Source organism: Lagopus leucura, unplaced genomic scaffold (assembly GCF_019238085.1).
Source record: "Lagopus leucura isolate 7727_CA_CO unplaced genomic scaffold, USGS_WTPT01 Super-Scaffold_100008, whole genome shotgun sequence".
Taxonomy (NCBI): domain Eukaryota; kingdom Metazoa; phylum Chordata; class Aves; order Galliformes; family Phasianidae; genus Lagopus; species Lagopus leucura.
In genome coordinates this window covers 1,326,501-1,346,080 of record NW_024962265.1, presented here as the reverse complement: position 1 = coordinate 1,346,080, position 19,580 = coordinate 1,326,501, and the positions used below count along the sequence as shown (strand labels likewise).

The window sequence follows — 19,580 nt, the reverse complement described above, 5'->3', positions numbered from 1 at the left end:
TTCCTAGTATCTAGCCCAAATCTACCCCCTTCCAGCTCAAAGCTATTTCCCCTCGTCCTGCTGGTACCTGCCCTTATAAGAAGTCCTTCCCAGCTTTCCTATAGGTCCCCTTCAGGTACTGCTATACCACTAAATACCACTTTAATATCACTACATTTGCAATGGAACCCACAATTTTTGCTAACACAAATAATAAACTTGAAGGTTATTGATTAAAGCTAGGTAATACTAAAGAAACTTCAATAAAAACAATCTTGTTTCACAAAAGTAATAAGATGGAACCAAGTGAACACTACAGAAGCTGTGATAGTCAGCCTTATCTGAATTCTTGCTTGGGCAGGTTGGGGAAAATAAAACGCCTAAAATTATGTTATTTTATAACATGTATCTCAATCAACATCCTCTACCACTACATGGGACAGCGTGCTATCAGGTATAACTACGTGTAACAGCTGAGTAAAAAGCACATAAACTAAAACATCTCCCTAATTTTACATTTAGAAGTTACCATTAACTGCAAGGAATTATAACTACTATTGCCCAGGCCAGCATTCCAGAATAGGACCGTCTGTACTGTCAAGGCTACATAAATAGCACATTTTCATGTTCCATCTACTACCACTGTCTTTAAAGAAGATTCTCCAGCTGTGATTGCATACTATCAGCAGCACTGAAAAGTCAATTTTAGCCAATTACAGCTCAGGATTGCAGTAGCTTTCAACAAGAATAAGATTCACAAAGTCGTTCATCACTCAGACAAAAAGGCCTCTGTTGAGAATAATTTCACATACCTTTCCATTGGTGGGAACACCAGCTCACAGTAGCTTTAGGCATTGGAAAACAGTGTAAGTAAAGACTCAATGAGTGACTGAATGGGATAAGCAGGAGTATGTAACGGGATAAAGACAGACTAATGTTGTGTATCTCATACACAGCACAAGTGACTATACATACGTACAAGGAACTGTTTTTTCCCCTTCTTCAAATAAATGTCTTGAAACATATAAATCTATATTCATTTAACTTTCCAACCTAAGCTGATTTTTGTGTTTTCCATTTGCACCCATGTATTGATAACTTCAAATGATCTTAGCATGCTCTGTACTAGTCAGTCCTTCTCTAACAGCCACAAAGAGATTCCAAACAAAACCAAACTGAACAATCAATCAGGAAGAAGAGGGCAAAAACAATGAAAGATAACCACAGGTTGGTATTTGATGGTGGATACAGCTTTGTGATGATGACGATGCTTCAGCTTTCTGACATTCAATCCTTTCACAATTTCCAAAGCTTGCTGCTTATTCACAGCTCCCAGTGCCAAAGGAAATTCTCCCTGCTCTGCAAAATTAACAACCAGCAATATTTTCCTTTGCACTAAAATCAATGATAACCTGGCTTCTTGTGGATTTAGGCCCCATTTCTCTCATAAACACATTAACCCTGCTTTCTTTCAGGGCACCGTACTATTTAAACCAGGAAGGTGAATTCTATAACTGGCCCAAAGCTTCACACACGGCTTTGTATCTGTACATCTCTGTATCAGCTCATCAGCTGCACAGTACATTACAGAAGCATTTTGCCTACCTGCCCCCTAGCAGGGCACAAACCACAGGTCTCCCAGTCTCCTGAGGGGGTCACATAGTAAGTAACACAATAAAACTGGTTCCAAAGGACTATCCCATACCAACACCATCACTCACTGATACCTGTGCCCATTACCAACTTGTACTCTGTTACTTAAAGCCAACATCAGACAATTTAAGAAATCCTCTTTTTATTTCATCAGGAGCATAGCAACTGCTTATCTGTCCCATCCCACAGCTGCTTTTGAAGAACGACATCTTTCTGCACCTGGCTCCTTCCAGATACCAAATTTCAAATGCATGCAACAGCCAGGCATCAGGAAGCACACAAAGAGCAGTATCAGATCCCAAAACCTCATGTGGCACATTCACTGCCCTAAAGAATCTCCCCCTTCCTATTTATCCAAGCTCTCCCAAATCCCCCAGCTCACTGATGGGCTTTTCTGCAACCTTCCAACACTCCAGGACTTTCCCTACTCTGCCATTCAATAAGAATCAGGAAGCCTCCATGCCTCATAGTGCTCCAAGTTTTTCTAGACAGGGACAGACATCAGAGAACACTGCAGTTACCCTTCCAACCAAGGAGACTGACCCTCTTCAGGGAAAGGGGCTAGAGAAGAAGTCCAGCAAGGCAAAAGATAAGAGACAACAATGGGAAAAAGCAATTTTAAAGCCCTGATAAGGTGAAAGGGAAGAGGTACTGAATCCAGGGAGGGCAAGCTACAATTAAGCCAGCAAAAACTATAATGATGGGAAAAGACTGTTTGTGAGGTATGAGTGTTCGTGGTGAGAAGCATTCATTGTAAATATTGCGTCACAGATCAGCATCGCTCAGCAAGAAGCTCTGCTCAACCTTTCCGTTTTGAGGAAACTCCTAGGAGCACAAGAAAAGCCTTAATGGTCAAAATACAGAACATGCTGTCTGTAGGAACAGCAGTGGTTATTTTCATTTTGAAAAGCTGTTCACCAGTACGAAGGCAGTTTATAATACTGATCAGTAATCTTATCCAGAAGCATTGCGGTTGTACCATTTGTCACCAAGTGACTTCTAAAAAGATGAAGAATTTATTTACACGCTTTCTGAGAATTTAGAAAATCCCTCTGAGAAGTTTGGATAAAACTGGTTAACAGCTTTGAAAATTATTGTGGGAAAGAGAAGAGATAAAACCAAGTTATATGAAAGGCCTTAAGGCAATCACAGTGCGGGAGGGAGGGGGGAACATGCAGACAAAGTAGGTTGTTACCTATAAAGGTTAATGAAAGGATAAAGAGGAAAAAAGAAAGCGTTTTATACAAAGATAACACTGATCAATACACCTGCTGATCCTGTTAACGTGATTTCTCAGCAGTTGGAGTTGTGTACAAATATAAAGCAAGACGCCAAACTTCTACCTTGTGTGTTTAAAGCAATTTAACAAAGTTATCACTAAGTTTTAAAGAGTATAAAATAAAAATCCAGTAGAAGCCAGTATTCAGAAAAAACTATAACCACATCAAATCATAATTTTAACCAATGAGACGGGCACTGAATCTGTGTACAAAATCTGAAAGCAATCACTTCACTTAAAATTAGATACAAAGGGAAGCCTGCAGAGATAAATAAGTGGATCTTTAACAGCTGTTGTGGCGCTCTCACACCTAATCTCCAATTGATTCATTCAAGTTACAATAACAGACTGATAACATTGATGTTTTGTCTCAGCGCAGAGAAAACAGTAATTCCAGAGTTTGTTTATTCAGCTCAGATGAAAACTACAGAGCATGCAGTCTGGTCAACAGGATGGCGAGACTAGAATCAGATGACAACCAGAATATACAAAGAAACTAAATCCATACCTAAAGTATAAGAACATGTAATCAGCATTTGTTAGAAGGCCTTGTCAATCAAAATCACTGACTTACAGAGGGAAGAACATCAAAGCACTCTGGCTATGGAGGGTGTTAAGGTTGTACACAGGAGCAAGGATTCATCTCTGTTGAGGAAAATGGAAGAGAACTACGAAACACTGTAATGTGTCTTACAAAGCCAGTTTTGCTGAAGCCAGTGTATTCATCATCAAGCGCTACAAAATTGTTAATCTTGAAGTGTGGGAGCTGAAATAGTCTCAAACCAGCATTTAGCCCCATATAGCTGCTTGTAATCATAAATGAAAACTACATACAAAACTGTGACACTTGCAATCATTTCTGAACACTGAAAATAGTCACAAATGAAAAAAAAAATATATCATAGAATGGTTTGGGGTGGAAGAGACCTTTGAGATCATCTAGTTCCAACTCTTGCTATAGGCAGGGATGCCTCCCAGCAGACCAGGCTGCTCACAGCCCCATCCAGCCTGCCTTTGAATGCTTCCAGGGAGGGGGGCATCCACAGCCTCGCTGGGCAACCTGTTCCAGTGTCTCACCACCCTCATAGTAAAGCGTGACTTCCTAGTATCTAGCCCAAATCTACCCCCTTCCAACTTAAAGCCATTTTCCCTCGTTTTGTCATTACACACTGTTATTAAAAATCCCTCCCCAGCTTTTCTGTAGGCTCCCTTCAGATGCTTGGAAGGCCACACTGAAATGTTTTAAGTCGTTGCAACTACAATCTACTTGTTATTAAAAATGTATGTGTTAATGAGACACATTAACAAAAACAACTTCTCAAAATGACTGATCTTTAAATTGATGTACCACCCCTCCCCACTGACAGCTTTTTAACGGTGCTGTTTGTCCTCACAAAAAAATAATAGTTTGATTGTCAGCAAAGATGCTTCCCATTAATTTAGGAATTCATGAGGTTCATTTCTTCCTTCCATTAAAACATTCTGCCCCCTCTTCCGCAAAAAAAAGTGCAGATTAAAAGTAAACTGGGTGTAGCCATAGTAGTCAATTGGTCAAAACTTAGTTGACAGAGACATAAGGCATCATCCAGTGCTCCTTCTCCAAAAATCAGATTCCTTAGGTGTCTGATCGAAATCACCCTTAAATAATTATCATGGCCTTTCTAATTCTTCCAGCCAATTTCTGCACATATTGCTTCTCCTACTTAGACTGCAGAACACTCAGTGCCATCTCTGCGTGTTGAGAAGTGTCACTCAGTATCATCAAGGATAATTGAGTCCTTTCCCTTAAATAAAGCTATCCCTTCTCACACACGTGAAAGAAAAAATAATTAAAAAATCATCACAGATGAACAATTCATGAATGTTCTTTCTGCAGAGAGCTCTTGAGAGCTAAGAGAAATAGAAGACTTTCACAGAATGGGATAAACCCCAATGCTTCACCTTAGACTTGATGCTAGTTCACAGGTGACATCAAGCACTTACAAAGCTAAAAATGAGAATCCAATTAATTGGCTTTATGAAACACTGCTGGATAACAGAACAAACACACAGATGTTAAAACAGATACACAACAAACCTTGAGGCCAAAGAGAAGAAAGAAAAGAAGGCTGCTGGGTGACCTCATCGCAGCCTTTCAGTACCTAAAGGGAGCCTACAAACAGGAGGGGAACCAACTCTTGGAAAGGGTAGATAACTGCAGGACAAGGGGAAATGCTTTGAAGTTGAAGGAGGGAAGATCTAGGTTGGATGTCAGGGGGAAGTTCTTTACTATGAGAGTGGTGAGGTGCTGCAATAGCTGCCCAGAGTGGTTGTGGATGCCCCGTCCATCCCTGGAGGTGTTCAAGGTCAGGTTGGATGGGGCCCTGGGCAGCCTGGTCTGGTATTAAATGTGGAGGTTGGTGGCCCTGCATGTGGCAGGGGGGTTGGAGATTTCTGATCCTTGAGGTCCCTTCCAAACCAAGCCTATGATTCTATGATTCTACCATAAAAGAATTTCCTTCATCTGTTTTCTAGTTTTAAAACAACGGGTAGCAGTACCTGAAAACTGAAATTTCCAGTCTGGTGCTCTTCAGAACTTCAGGAATATATCTCAACATGAGCTCAAGAAATTCAGTACACATGCAAACATGCAGAAGTCTGGGAAAAAAAAGGAAACTGTAGCAGTAAATGAAACTGCTGACAGCTCCCTTGAGGTAGGAGAAATGTCTCTAAGTGGTTACCTCCTGTTTAACTAAAAAAAAAAAAACAAGTAGTAGAAAGCTTTCAGGAAAAAAAAAAAAAAAAAACACTATACAATATACTTAACTTGTCTGATCTGACAGGTGATGAAGAGGTTTAGTAACACTTGGTTGCAGCTGGAAGATGAAAGAATAAAACAAAGCTTCTCTTTTCATCTTAATGTGATAAACCATACCTCTGAAGTATTCTTTAACATCACGCCAAAGATCGCCTGTATATAAAGCATGATAGAAAGAAAAGTAGCATAATCTATTAAAACCACCAAGTCGTATTATTTACACAGGATAAGGAGACCTCTGAGTAACGTAACACCTAAAAAGTGGCATTTTTAAATAAGAGAAAAAAATGCACTCAGAACCCACTTCCCCTTCATGTGATTTAAAATCGCTTCTTACTGAAGACTTGGTTTAGAAATATTCTGAAGCATTCTGCCCCTATTACAGTGCCCCACTTATTTTCATTTTATTGACGGTTGTAGTCAGTGGAGAGTTGGGCAAGAACATATTTTACTGAAAAACTGGAGAGGATGCTGCAGAGCAGAACGACAATTCCTTGGCATAGAGCTATCAGGACAAATACTGGTAAAAGCCAAGTATTCTAATTTACTTCTCAGCTTTACACCACTAAGACTATCAATATTTTTGATTTTGTTCTTCAAGATAGCAGAACTATTCAAGCTGCTCCAAATGACTTTTACTCTAACAATCATTTCAATTACATACCCTTTTATCTCAGCCAGCTATCTGGTCTTTTTGACCCTTTCCAACCTCTAATCCCACGAAAGGTCTCTGAAGGACAAAGGAGAAATAGCTGGGTTTTGTTCTGGTGCCTCGTCACTGCACAGACTGAAGAAGTCAAAGGCAGAAATTTCACAGGAAATGTTAAATTGTTCAGAGCTCTTCTTCTCTGGGTAATTTCCAGCACATTCAACTCTCTGTACGAACCGAGAATTTCAGCACGTGTGAACTGCCATTTCTGTCTCTTCCCCAAGTCTGCCTTATAAACATACGATGGATTCTGGCAGCGTTTTCCACAAGTTCAGCCTAAGACTCTGATCAAAGGTCTAAATCTTTATCAGGAGTTCACTCCCAAACAATGCAGTGCTCAGCACGAGTAAAAGTACCAATTCCATGCATAAATGCATAACCATTTAGACCCTAAAATTATTTACTGCATGCTATTTCGTTACACATTTCACAGAGCCGTTTGCAATCTTTTTTTCCAGGTTGGGTCTTTCCCTACATTTTTTGATAGTTTCACTGTTGGTTTTTTTTTTTTTTTTTTTTTTTTAAATCCAGCTTGTTGTAGCACTAGAAATTAATATGAGATTCACATGCCACAACAAGCAGTTGATTTTTATAGAATCACAGAATTGAAAATGACCATCGGGATTCAACCCCCTGCTATGCGCAGGTTTGCCAACCAGCAGACCAGGCGCCCAGAGCCACATGCAGCCTGGCCTTGAATGCCTCCAGGAATTTCCCCCTAAGTACTAGAAAGCTGCGCTGTAGCACACACAGATCCTGTGCTTTTAACATTAAAAAGCAGACGGTTCTGACCTAGAAGCTGTTTCTAAGCAAATTCTTTGGCTATGCTTTTTACACTACCTATGACAAAATTGCTTTATGCGTGCACTGCACAACTCCTCAAAGATTTTTTGGAGCAAATGCCTGCAACTCGGTAAACCCTAATAGAGCACATGAAGCCTTAAGCAGAATAGCATGAAATTTAATTTTGACAAATCCACTTGAGACCAAAAAAGCACACAGTGTGCAGTACACAAGACTTACCTGTTTCAAAGAATACATGGAAACAAAAAAATGACACTTCTAATTGAGTGCCAGTTGACAGCTAAATTCTGTCTATCCACCAAAAGCCACAAACACAGAAAACCATTTGTAACAGAAAAAAATAAACTATAAAAGAAGCCAATTCTTTTATATGAATCTATCTAGACCTAAGACCTACGTATTTATGCGCACAGATAGGACAGGACCTCACACAGACTATTCTCTCTTTAAATTTCATTCGGAATATCAGAAGTTCTTTATCAATTGTAAAACAAGATCCTCTAATTACATCAGATGCCCACCTAACACACAGCAATATCCATGTGGTAGACCTACATGCAGGTCAGAGTGAGAATGCAAAAGAGAAAAAACAACTCAATGCCATAAGCTCTCAAAAATTCAATGCCTATACTTGCAGAACAGTTGAAAGCTTTCAGAATTGGCTTTTTTAGCTCCTTTTACAACACTGAACAACAAGAAGTAAAAAAAAAGCAGGAGAAAAGTAAGGGGAGCGATTAGTTCAATTCCAGCCTTAAATGCCTCCCACAAATGGGCCACTTCTTCATACAAAGTTCAACACAATCATTACATTACAATAAAACAAAGAAAAAGAGAGAGAGATAGAGAGACATCCTCTGCATGGGGCCCTTCCAATTGCAAAATTGTACAAGTCAAATGTGCACCACGCCAAACTCTGGGATAACGATAATGCTGATGCCATTCTTGGACCGTATTTAAGTGTAGTGGATCACACAGTGCACTTCAGAGGTGAGTAAGGTTTTTCAGGGGTTAAGTAGGTTTTCTGGGCTTTGCTATTGATAATTTAACTGTAAGTGGCATTTTTTGGTTAAACAGAAAACAGCGACTCCTTCCTTGAATAGCACATTATTTCTTTATTAGGGATAAAAACCTAGCCTGTGACAACTTAAGGATTATTTCAAGATCATTATTATGAGCAGCAACACAAACTACCTTACAGAAAACAATCCAAACCATTTTCTGGACTATTACACATTGGACTAAGTGTACTTCCGAGAAAACACTGTCAAAATTAATACCTGGAAAGGTAAGGACTGTTGTACCGTATGCAGCAATTATAACATCTCTGGCACTCAATGATACCATTCCAAGAATTTCCACATAATAGTTTCAAATAGAAGCCTGTGCTACAAATCATCCCAGTTCAGCTTTTCCCTTAACTGATGGTGTAATCCCCAGAGCTGAAATGCACAAGACTTGGTGCTCTTCCCACATCCCAGCCTGCTCAAGCCATCTCCACACTCTCCAGTTCCAGCAACAGCATCTTTGTGCTCGTTCCTTCCCACTGTCATTTGCACTTAAAACACCAGTAGTGAAGTTGCTAAAGAAGCTGCTTCAGAGAAAAAAAACCCTTAAGTTAGACATGATTTGCAAAACTTCTTCAAAGACTGTAGCCTTAGGATACGTGATGTTTGCTTGAGAAGTTTCAACAGCTCCTGATTCTGGTCACTTAAGACAACTGTTGCAGTCCAGAATGTACTGAGTACACAAAACTCAAAGTAGGCGGCCTAAAGGCACGGTTGTGATGTTATCTCAAAGACAGTATTTCAGTGAAGAATCACAACTAGTTCGAATTTGACAAACATTGGGCACACAGGGCAACAGAGTACTCCCTACCACAAAATAATAGAATCATTATGGTTGGGAAAGAACTCTGTGATCATCTGGTCCAACCACCCACTTACCACCAACACTGCCCACTGAACCATAGATATCTTCAGAGACACACTGACCCTCTTTTTGAACACCTTCAGGAATGGTGACTCCACCACTTCCCTGGGCAACTGTTTCAATGCTTGTTTCAATGCCTAACCGCTATTTCTGCCAAGAAATTTTTCTTAGTAACCCTGTGGTTCCTCGTTATGACCTTTCTTATAGATGAGCATCACATTAAGTCTGTACATACAGACTCTTGCATTCTCACCATAAGAAACCAGCAAGGTTCTAGGCACTGCTCCCATACAACTGAGTAACTTTTTCACATTCAACAAACGTGAAAGTCTTCCAAACAATTAAATGTGGACTTTTCCCTGCTCTCTAACATTCTCATTACATCTACCCAACTCTTCACACCATTTGTGACGCAGCTAATACTGTACTTTCAGGACTCAGAGTGAAGAACTAAGCTCTCCCACAGCTTTCATCTTCCAATTACTATGGGTGAAAACAAAACCAGAAGTACGGGTTGCATTAGTTACTCATTTATCCTTCTAATTTAAGAACTATCTTACAAGGACATAGCCAGCCATCTGAAAGCATTCGCAGAACACCTTGTGTGTCACACAGACAGTGAGAACTTAAATTTATGCAATACTTACTTCATCTCCCATGCATAATTCTACATTCCCTATACTCCTGCAATCCAGTGACATGAATGTCAGGCTCAGCTAAAGATTTGCTGTTAGAGTGACAGCACTAAAAGTTAGGCATCTTCAGTAGTTGAGTGAGTTACAAGACGTTTCACCTTTTGATAATAAAATACTTCCATCAATAGTGAACCTTTAACCCAAAGAATATCAATATACATCACTGAAAATAATGTTATCTCCAAGAAACTCAGTGACAACTAAGTGGCAATATAACAAGCCATGTGAGAGCATGAGTGAACACTGCAGCATCACATCCAAGAACACCCAAGAACTTTGCTCAGCTTTAAATCAAGCACCAAAAAAGCTACATATCCTGTGCAGACAAAAGCCTGGGAGTGAGAAGCAATGATGATCAGATGAAGCTGTGTTTTATACAACTTCCCTCGTAAGGATATGCCTTTATGCCTGCAGAATGTTTTCTGAAATACCACAGAACTGTATAGTCTTATTATATATTTCTGTCACAATAGCATGATGAGAAGCTTCAGAAATTCTCACAAATCTCTCTAAACTTGATGAAAAAAGAAAAGAACAGTCAAAGGGAAATTAGTGCAAAACCACAAGTGTGGTGGTTTGTATAAGATTCAAATCTGGGCCATTCAGGCTACTTGTGGTGGCCCATAGGTTAGCTCAGTTTGTTGCCTGGGGATTCCAACCCAATTGATTTTACACCTAAAAACTACTAAAGAATACCCAGAGCTGCAGATAGAGCAGGACAAAGTATTAGCAAATGGAGAGACCAGGCTTTCTTGGCTACTGCTAAAAGAAGAATGCCAGTGGCTGAAAGAAACAGAGATGTACAAGTATAGCAAGAGATGTACATAGCAAGACAAACAACAAGGCATCAAAAATATCTTGCTTTTTTTCCTAAGGTTATAAGCTGTTTTTCTTTCCTAGAAATAAGAGTCAATGTTACACAATAACATCACAGAAATGTCAATTTACTTAATCTTCCATTTATGCGGAGAAAAAGTGTTACTGCAACAAAAAATAGATAAAAATAGCAAATATATTAAAGGGCACAGAACTAAGGATTTATTTCCAGAAGATTCTTGCTTAACTAGCATAAACTTAGCAAAATTCTGTAAACCTCCAGATATACACAAAACACGTAAATACAACACAACTCAAAGTCACGAGCAACACAGCACAGCCTCCGAAAATACTTGTCATCAGAAAACAGTTTTATTTTCTTCATCCAGCATCCAACTCTCCAGAAACACCACCAGCAGGAGTAAGGAGAATATATATATATGCTGTCATTCTTTAGTGTTGAAATAAGATTTTCCTAAATATTGGACCAAGTAACTGCAGTGTAAAACCTCTCAGCTATGTTCTCCTGGAACTGCACACTGCACCAGCCCAGGTGACTTTAACCGTTTCCACTTGCATTATAAAGAATAAACTTGTTAGGTGCAGCCAAGCATTTTATTTTCACACTCTGCACCCAAATTATGGGATTACAAAAGGCTTAGGAAGTAACTTTGTCAAATGCAATGCTCAAAGTGGAGTCAGCCCTGAGATCAGATCAGGTTGCCCAGAAGTTTTAACCACTTGTACCTTGAAAGCCTCCAACGATGAAGGCTGCCTAGCCTCAACTGGGAAGCCTCTTCCAGTGCTTGACCAGCCTCACCATGACATAGTTTTTCCTTATTTCCTTATTCAGACTAAGCAGTCTGAATCTCTCCTGCTTTCCCATCCACTATCTCTTATTCTCATACAGTGCATCACCATAAAATAGCTGTTGCCACCATTTCAATAAGCTATAGGAAGGATGCTATTATAATGTCTCCAAAATCTTACTTTTCTGCAAGCTGAAGCAGCCAAGCTTCCTCTCCTCATAGAGAAGACACTTCAGCAGCTGACCATTGCTGACCTCAAGCCAGCTGATCAATGCCTTGTACTGATGGGTCTAAAACTGTACACAGTAATCTAGAGGTGATCAGAAAACTGCTGAAGAGAAGAGGAAAACCCCTTCCCCTGCTGTGCTAATTTGCTCCCATTTCTACAGCCCAGGATGCTGCTAGCTAACTGCCTCCTGGACACAGAGCTGAGTCACACACAGTATGCTGCCTTCCAGCATCCAGTTCCTCTCCTGCACAGCTGTTCCCTAGAGGGCATCCCAGCCTGCACTGCAGCAATTGATTGCTTCTCACCTGGTTCAGGACTTTGCATTTATCCTTGTTACATTTCATGAGGCTCCTGTTGGCTTCACTCCTCCAGCCTGCCTAGGTTCCTCTGGATGGCAGCCCTGCCCTTGAGCATATTGTCAGAGTCGATCTAACTGGAGTCACCTGCATTAAGGAATATGCACTCCACCTTTATACATGTTCTGGAAGATTAGATCTGTTATACGAGACAAGCTCCAGCAGTACATCATTTGTTGCCAGCCTCCAAAAAGGGGAAGCCCATTAACCACAACCTGCTGATCATGACCAAAGTTTTTTAATCCAGCTTGTCTTTTGGCCATCCACATTCTAACATCCTAATATGGATGCAGTAATATTGTAAGAGCACTGAAAGTCTTGTCAAGGTTGAAGTAAGTGACGCGTACCTCATAGAAAGATCCCATCTTTTCGTAGTAAATTTCTGCTTCTATCTCCTGCCAAAGCTCCTCCTGAGCCCTGTCATGAGTTCCCCATTTAACGAGACCACTCTCAGGATGGATCTGTTCATTCCCTTGAGTATGAGGATGGACTGCTCTTGCAGTAGGAAGAGGTCGCCCTTAAAGATTTGACAGCTTTCCTGAACTCATTTCTCAGAGCTGCCTCCCATGGGATCCTACTAACAAGCTTGAGGAAGCTTAAGTTTGCTCTACTAAAGTTTAGTTCAATTTCAGTTGCATCTTCAACTAGAACCTAATTCTTCAAATGCACATTCCTGCCCATCTCAGCAATACTTTCTTGTGTTTCTGACTGAACTGAGATACCGTGGGCTCCAGAAACTTCACCAAAATATACGGACACCAACACAACAGAGCACACAATGAAAAGATGTCATTCCACACAAACAAACAGGGTTGTGAAATACATTTTTCTCCACGGGAAGCATTTCAAATCTAATCCAACTTCTGGAGAGGCACCAGCAGTACCAGCCTTATTTCACACCTTCACAACACACAGCACTGTGATATGGGTCCTTTACTGTCTTTTCATAGGCATGGTAACAACAGCAAACATACAGTTAAAAATAAATAAAACAATCCTCTGCGTCCACAGTGTAGTTTGCTTCTGTAATGACAACCAAGGAAAAAAAAAAAGTTGAGATGCAGAAACTTGATAATTTAATCACTTTTTTTTAAAACTCACTTATAATAGACTACGAGCTTTCCAGATATCCACCATACTAAAACAAATTAAACCATTCCCTTTGTCTGTTCCAACTGAAGCTTTAGGTATAATGAATCCTCAAAAAAAAAAAAAAAAAACAAAAAAGAACTCTCATCTGACCAAATTACTTTTCATCAATATCGCTTTAGGAATTACAGACATACTTTAAAGATTTTACTCTTGTTAAATATTTCAGCGCATTCAATATTACTCAACAGTCATAAAATGATCCAAGCAAGCAAGGATGTTTTAAGACGCAGTATTTAGATGTCAGGTTTCATTGTAAATGTATGCAGTTTCATTTTCCAACCCGAAACTGAAGTCAATAAATACATCATATACCAGCAAGCAGCAAGATACACACTTTTACACATAATCCAATCAATTATTTCTCAACCAAAAGCTACTGAAGACTTGAGTTAAGGATTGTTTCTATTGTCTACATAAATTAGAAAACTCTAGAGGGAGAAACAAGCGTCGTTTATCTAGAATGCACCATGATGTAAATGTAGGCTAAGAAACTGCCAAGTTCTGAAATCGGCCGGCTGGGAATCCAGCAGCCAGAACCAGCCTTCAAAAACTCTCTTCAGAAGCTGTGGGTGATCCACCCAGATGGAAAAGCAAGTCACTCTAAGCAGATTCATACGCAGGAGGAGCTATGGGAGACACGTCTCATCAGCAGCAAGAGGGCTTAAGGAAGAAACCAACACCAAGCACAGCTGCATCACAGCAGAAGGAAGATCTCCAGATTTGGGATCCAGCCCCCAAAGCCGTAGTTCAATACTAAATCACCAGAGCACTGGCTTTGATGGGAGTGTCCTTCTTGTAATGACACTGTATCAAACAAGTGCAGCCCCTGAAAAGTTAAGACGTAGATCCAAAATAAGTAGCTTGACTGTTCTTACAGCATCAAAGAAACTCAATTGTTTGTAATTCTTCATCAAAAATCATTCAGTGGCTGAGGAATAGATGGTATGGCAACGTGTACTTAAGTATAATTTAATCTTCTCAAATACAAATCATTTGAGCAACAGAGGTATAACCTTGATTATCCTGTGTAAATACAAGCACTCCACCTCAATTACTGGCTCTTAAAGCAGAAATACAAGTAACATCTCCCAGGCTTGCAAAGGATTGAGAGATTCATTAAGCCTTTCAGTGAAGATTTCCAACACATAAAGAGAAGCAGAAGACCAAGCTATGTGCAAACTGTGGATTAGTAAAGAAGGCTGGAACACCTCAGAAATTCATCCCTGCAATCACATCCCAAAAATCCCACTTTCTTGTTCTCGAGGTTACTTCCGTAACTCATTTAAGGATGAAAAGCAACAGGTATCACAGTGTAAGCAGTTATGATGCACAAATATTATTTCACATAAATCATTGTCTTAAAATAAATTCTCCACCACAGTAAAACACATTAACATCATCATATGGATGCTATTCAAACAAGAGAAGATGGACAACCCGGCAGTTCAGACACAAAACTACAGCCCTATTCCATCTAAACCTTACTTAGGCAAGCTCCAAATCCTAAGTAATTTTATTGAGCAATCTACATTTCAGCAGCCAGGTGACAACTTGAGGCTTTTTTAGCACTGATATTTTATCAGTCTTCAACATGTCACACTTCTACCACTTATAAAGCTGAAAAATAACCTCTAGAGCAGCAACGTTTGGGAGCATCATTGTAAATAAAACAATCTGGGGTAGGTTCACCTGAAGCACATAGACTCTGACACCTGAACTCTTCACCCTGGTATTCCTAGAGGGCAGTTTGTCTCATCCTGAAGTAGATTTTTCAAATAAAATACATGAATTGTCTCCCAAAAATACATTTTTCTTTCCGTTGACTATAGAAGGAACCCAGCCATGATAAAGCCACCTCTACTCCATAAACATCTTCAGTTAAGCAAAAGGAAACCAACTTTCTATGCTTAAGCTGGATGAAAGATGACACTCATTCAAGTCTTGCTGCAAGGTCCGCCTCTGACACGCTTCTTATCATGAGGGGAGATCTGGGGGTTCTGCTTTGTAAATAACAAGGCAGTAGGCCCCTCAGGAATACTGATATCAGGAATATTTCTGGAGAAGAAGCCTTCCTTGAACCTTACAGGTCCCACATAGTCAACAGACATAAATCACAAGGCACCACTGCCATAAATCCAATTCTCTGCCATTCATTTTCATGTCCGCAGTGCTGAACTATTTTAAATTAGACTACATGCAGACAGACCTCAGTAATGAAATAAAAATATTAGGAAAGCCATCATTTTCAGACAGCAATCTGTACAAACTGTACACAACTCATTTTCGCTCTTCCACAACAGGGGAATAACATCATTCTTTTATCATTTGCTTAAGTGTATTTCAACTGCAATTCGCTATAAGGAAAACTCAATGTTGATTAAATGCACAAGAATTTTCACTTCAAAACTCAATGTATACTTCTGTATATGTCTTTTTATAAATAAAAATGAAGAAGAGCTTTTAAGAACAGATAATAACTTAGAAAACAAAGTCTATAGAACAGCTGTGTTTTAAATTTTACTGTTAGAAGAAAACCAAAGAGTAATGTAACTCATCTAAAAGCCATCAACTGCTTCTTTCTTTGAAAGGAAAAATGTTGGATGTCAGATAAAAGCCAGATCAATTAAATGGCAATGAGATCATTACAGTAATCTGAATGACACATTTCATTTTTTTTTTTCCTCCACTAGAACAGAGAAAATAAATGCATACCTGCACCAGGTGATCGGCGCTGAGACTGCGGTCTTCCACTGGGCGAAGAAGGTTCCTTCATCCGATCAATGACGCTATCAGATAGCTGGAAAACAAAACCCCCAGCCCCATCAGTCAGCCTGCATCTCCTCCTTCACCTCCATTACCCCCCACCCTCACAAAAACAAAGTAAAACTTATTAAATAAAATAGGACAGAGCTTCAGAATAAGACACAAGGACAGCTGAAATGTTATCAACAGAACAACATGTTATTTCCAGCAGCCTTCCCCTCCTTGGTGGGGCAAGCACTTCTCTGTGAGTACAAAGAATCAGAACATTTTGCTGCTCGTGGAACACAAGAAAGCTGTACAATCAAACACAGGATACACCACCATCCCCCAGCACATTGTTGCTTCTATTAAATCAGCCTTTTTGTCTTTCTCTGCTATTGGATGATCGTCAAACACCACACTGTGCAGTTGCAGAGCACCTGGGCCAACAGGAACTTCATTCTAATAGAGCTCCCAAAGCACTGGAGCAACAGCAGTCATAGCAAGGATTGTCACCCACAGGGTTCAGCCTACTGCTGACACGTGCATACCCAAAAACACTGTCACAAATTACATGAAATGAAACTGAGAGTAAGAGGAGTGCCCAATATCAGATCTACTGTACCCCAAGGAAAAAACACAAGGGTTGCCTGGAATTAATGCCCGTTGGCCCACAACGTCAGAGGTGGATGTTGGTGGTATGGCAGTAGATGTTGAACCCTCCCACCAATGTCCCATAACATTTTGTTGCTGTGCAACAGAGGCAGAAGAGGGGCAGTCTGACAAAGCAGTATCTGACACAAAAGTGCGTATGAAGCAAAGAGGTGGAATTGAACTCCTCCATGTGGCAAAAACGGCACCCACTGACATTCATCAACACTTGCTGAATATTTATGGATTCCAAAGAGTGGATGTGAGCACAGTGAGGTGGTGGTGCCTGTCAGCAGTGGCAACAGCAGGTTACTTCCACTGGTACAGATTTTTTAGTGCACAGCACGCAGGCTCTTGTTCATCACTGGCAAAAATACAGAGCTAATAGCGATGATCACACTGAAAAACAAGGTTTTGCAGCTGAGAAACTGCTCTATTAAACAGTGTTATTATGCTCTTTGTAATTGTTGTATTCTCCACAGAAATAAAGAGAAGGCATTACTTCTGGAGCAACCCTACATCTAACAGAAAAAAACATGTAAGTTCTTATGTTTCAACTTAGAACTTTCCTTGAACACCATGAACACAGCTTCGACTACCCTTAAAAACTATTTTTCATTAGAGAGTTCTTTACAGCACAATGTTTCTCACTGGCAGAAATCTGCAATAAAGAAGTTTTGCTACAATTTGAGCTCTAACATGCAATTGAAGAGGTAAAATTCCTCCATCGTAAGATTTCTTGCCTTAATATCAAATCTTTCAACCAAACTTGACACAATTAGTCTTAGGAATATAAAGAGAACCAGTTACAGATACCCCACTGATTAATGAATCTGTATTTCCCTATCACCTGTGATATCATGCAGTTTTCATAGTCAATATTTCAAGATACAGAATACTTTATAGAAGTTTCAATACGATACAACACAGAAAATTCAACAGCACTTCCTAGTACTGAAGCAGCTGGAGCCAACAATAAAGCAACAAAAGCTCACCAAGCACAGGAATCAAATAAAAAGAAGTTACAAAGATGATAAACTCTGTAGTAACTTAATAGTGACAGTAATTAAATAGTAACTTAAGATACAGTCACCTATTTGACCAAGACCATTACGCATCCAGAACAGGGAAATATTAGTATGACAAAAGAAAAAGCAGGAGTTACCACCATCCTTCGTTGTGCAACACTCCTCCCTATCAGCAGGGATAAAAGACACCTTATCATTCCTGCTATGAACTGCAGTGTCTTCTGTTGACAAATCACTGTGCTGCAAGATTTTGCAGTGTCTTGTGCCACGAGCTATCTGCCCTTTGCTGTGTTACAGGCAACAGCATGCCACAAACTGGGAAAGAACGTGAGTGCTTCTGTAGAGTGAACTGAAAACTGGATATACGGAATCATGGAATCACAGAATTTACTGGATTCAAAGGGATCTCAAGATTCATTGAGGTTCATTGAGGTCCAAGCCCCTCTGCCACAGGCAGGGTTGCCACCTGCCAGATCAGGCTGCCCAGTGCCCCATCCAGCCTAACATTAAACATCTCCAGAGATGGGGCATCCACAACTTCCCCAGGGAGCCCATGTCAGCTCCTCACCATCCTCTCAGCAGTTCCCTCCTGACACCTACTCTGAATCTCCCCTTTTTTAGTTTAAAACCATTCCTTGATTATAAGCACCCATTTGTGCTATCACTATCTACCTGCATAAAAAGTTGATTTCCCTGTTGTTCATAAACTCCTTCTAAATACTGAAAGGCTGCAATGAGGTGTCCCTGGAGCCTTCTCCAGGCTGAACAAGCCCAGTTCCCTCAGCCTGTCTTCACAGGAAAGGTGCTCCAACCCTCTGATCATCTTCGTGCCCTCCTCTGGACCCACTCCAACAGTTCCACTGTACTGGGGACCCCAGACCCTGACACAGTTCTCCAAATGAGGCCTCACACGGGCAGAGTAGAGAGCGGCAATCACCTCCCTCCCTGCTGCCACCTCTCTTGATACAGCTCAGGATATTGTTGGCCTTCTGGGCTGCGAGAGCATGTTGCTGGCTCACACAGCTTGTAAGAGAACGTGGGAAAATGTTCAGCTCTGAGACGTGGAGATCAGAGAAGGCACAAAACAAGTTCTTCCAGTCACACATCTCTCTCAGCACCGTGCTGCCCTTGGAGACAAGGCCGAGGGGCCAGCACAGTCACAGCAAGCTTCTCACCAAAGGAGAAAGTGACAGTAAGACTTCAGGATAATAAGGAGTAAGAGGAGGAAACGAGCAAAGCTCAAGGAGAGAAGGGAACGGGAGGCAGACGCCGGCAGCACAGCGGCACAAAACGGGGAGAAAGACGAGAGAGGCGCAGGGGCAGCGCCGGGCAGGCCAGGCCCCACGTGCCCCTCAGAGAACGGAGAAGAATCTGTCCCAGAGAAGACGCCCAGGCCCTGGGCAGCCCCGCTCTCACCCGCACGCCCTTCACCACCGTGACGTTCTCATTCTCGTCCGCCTCGAAGGTGACACGCCGAGTGCTGCCGGTGGCGCCCATCTTCGCCCGGCGCTACCAGGCCGCTGCCAGGGACGGCCCCAAGGAGACTCTCTGTACCCGCTGCCAGCGCGCCCCTCAACAACGCCGCCTCTCATTGGGCCGTCGCTCGCTTCACCCCGCCCTCCGCGCCTAGAAACATTCTTCCTATTGGCAGCGGGGCCGTAGCCATGGAAACCGCGCACACCCGCCGAAGAGCGGCGAGGCACCCGGAAAGGCTGAGGAAACTTTTTCAGTTAAACTTCCCGAGGGAGGGACACAGACTACTACTCCCAGGATCCTTAGCGCTGACAGGCGGGGGCGGAGTGCTGGGCTCCTGCGCATGGCCCGCTGGGTAGTGTAGTTCTCTCTGGCCCCAGGCTGAGGGAGCTGTGCATGTGGGGAAATGCCGTTCGTCGTGGCCCAATGTGGCTATCCCTGTGTGAAGGTACGTTCTGGATTTGGGGTGTAGTTGTACA

The 19,580-nt window shown here is 41.3% G+C and overlaps 1 protein-coding gene across 2 annotated transcripts in view; it reads right to left on the bottom strand.

Moving 5' to 3' along the window:
• Window positions 1-19,202, bottom strand: part of CHCHD3 (coiled-coil-helix-coiled-coil-helix domain containing 3) — a 166,577-nt gene extending 147,375 nt beyond the window's left edge. Inside the window, exons 1-2 of one of the 2 annotated variants that reach the window (XM_042872393.1) lie at window positions 19,045-19,202; window positions 15,920-16,004 (exon numbers count right to left, since the gene is read on the bottom strand). In XM_042872393.1, the coding sequence (XP_042728327.1) occupies window positions 15,920-16,004; window positions 19,045-19,125 (166 nt within the window). In that variant the 5' untranslated portion in view covers window positions 19,126-19,202. The remainder of the gene's footprint in view (window positions 1-15,919; window positions 16,005-19,044) is intronic. The other variant, XM_042872394.1, reaches the window with a different exon arrangement.
• Between the last annotated feature and the right edge of the window lie 378 nt (window positions 19,203-19,580).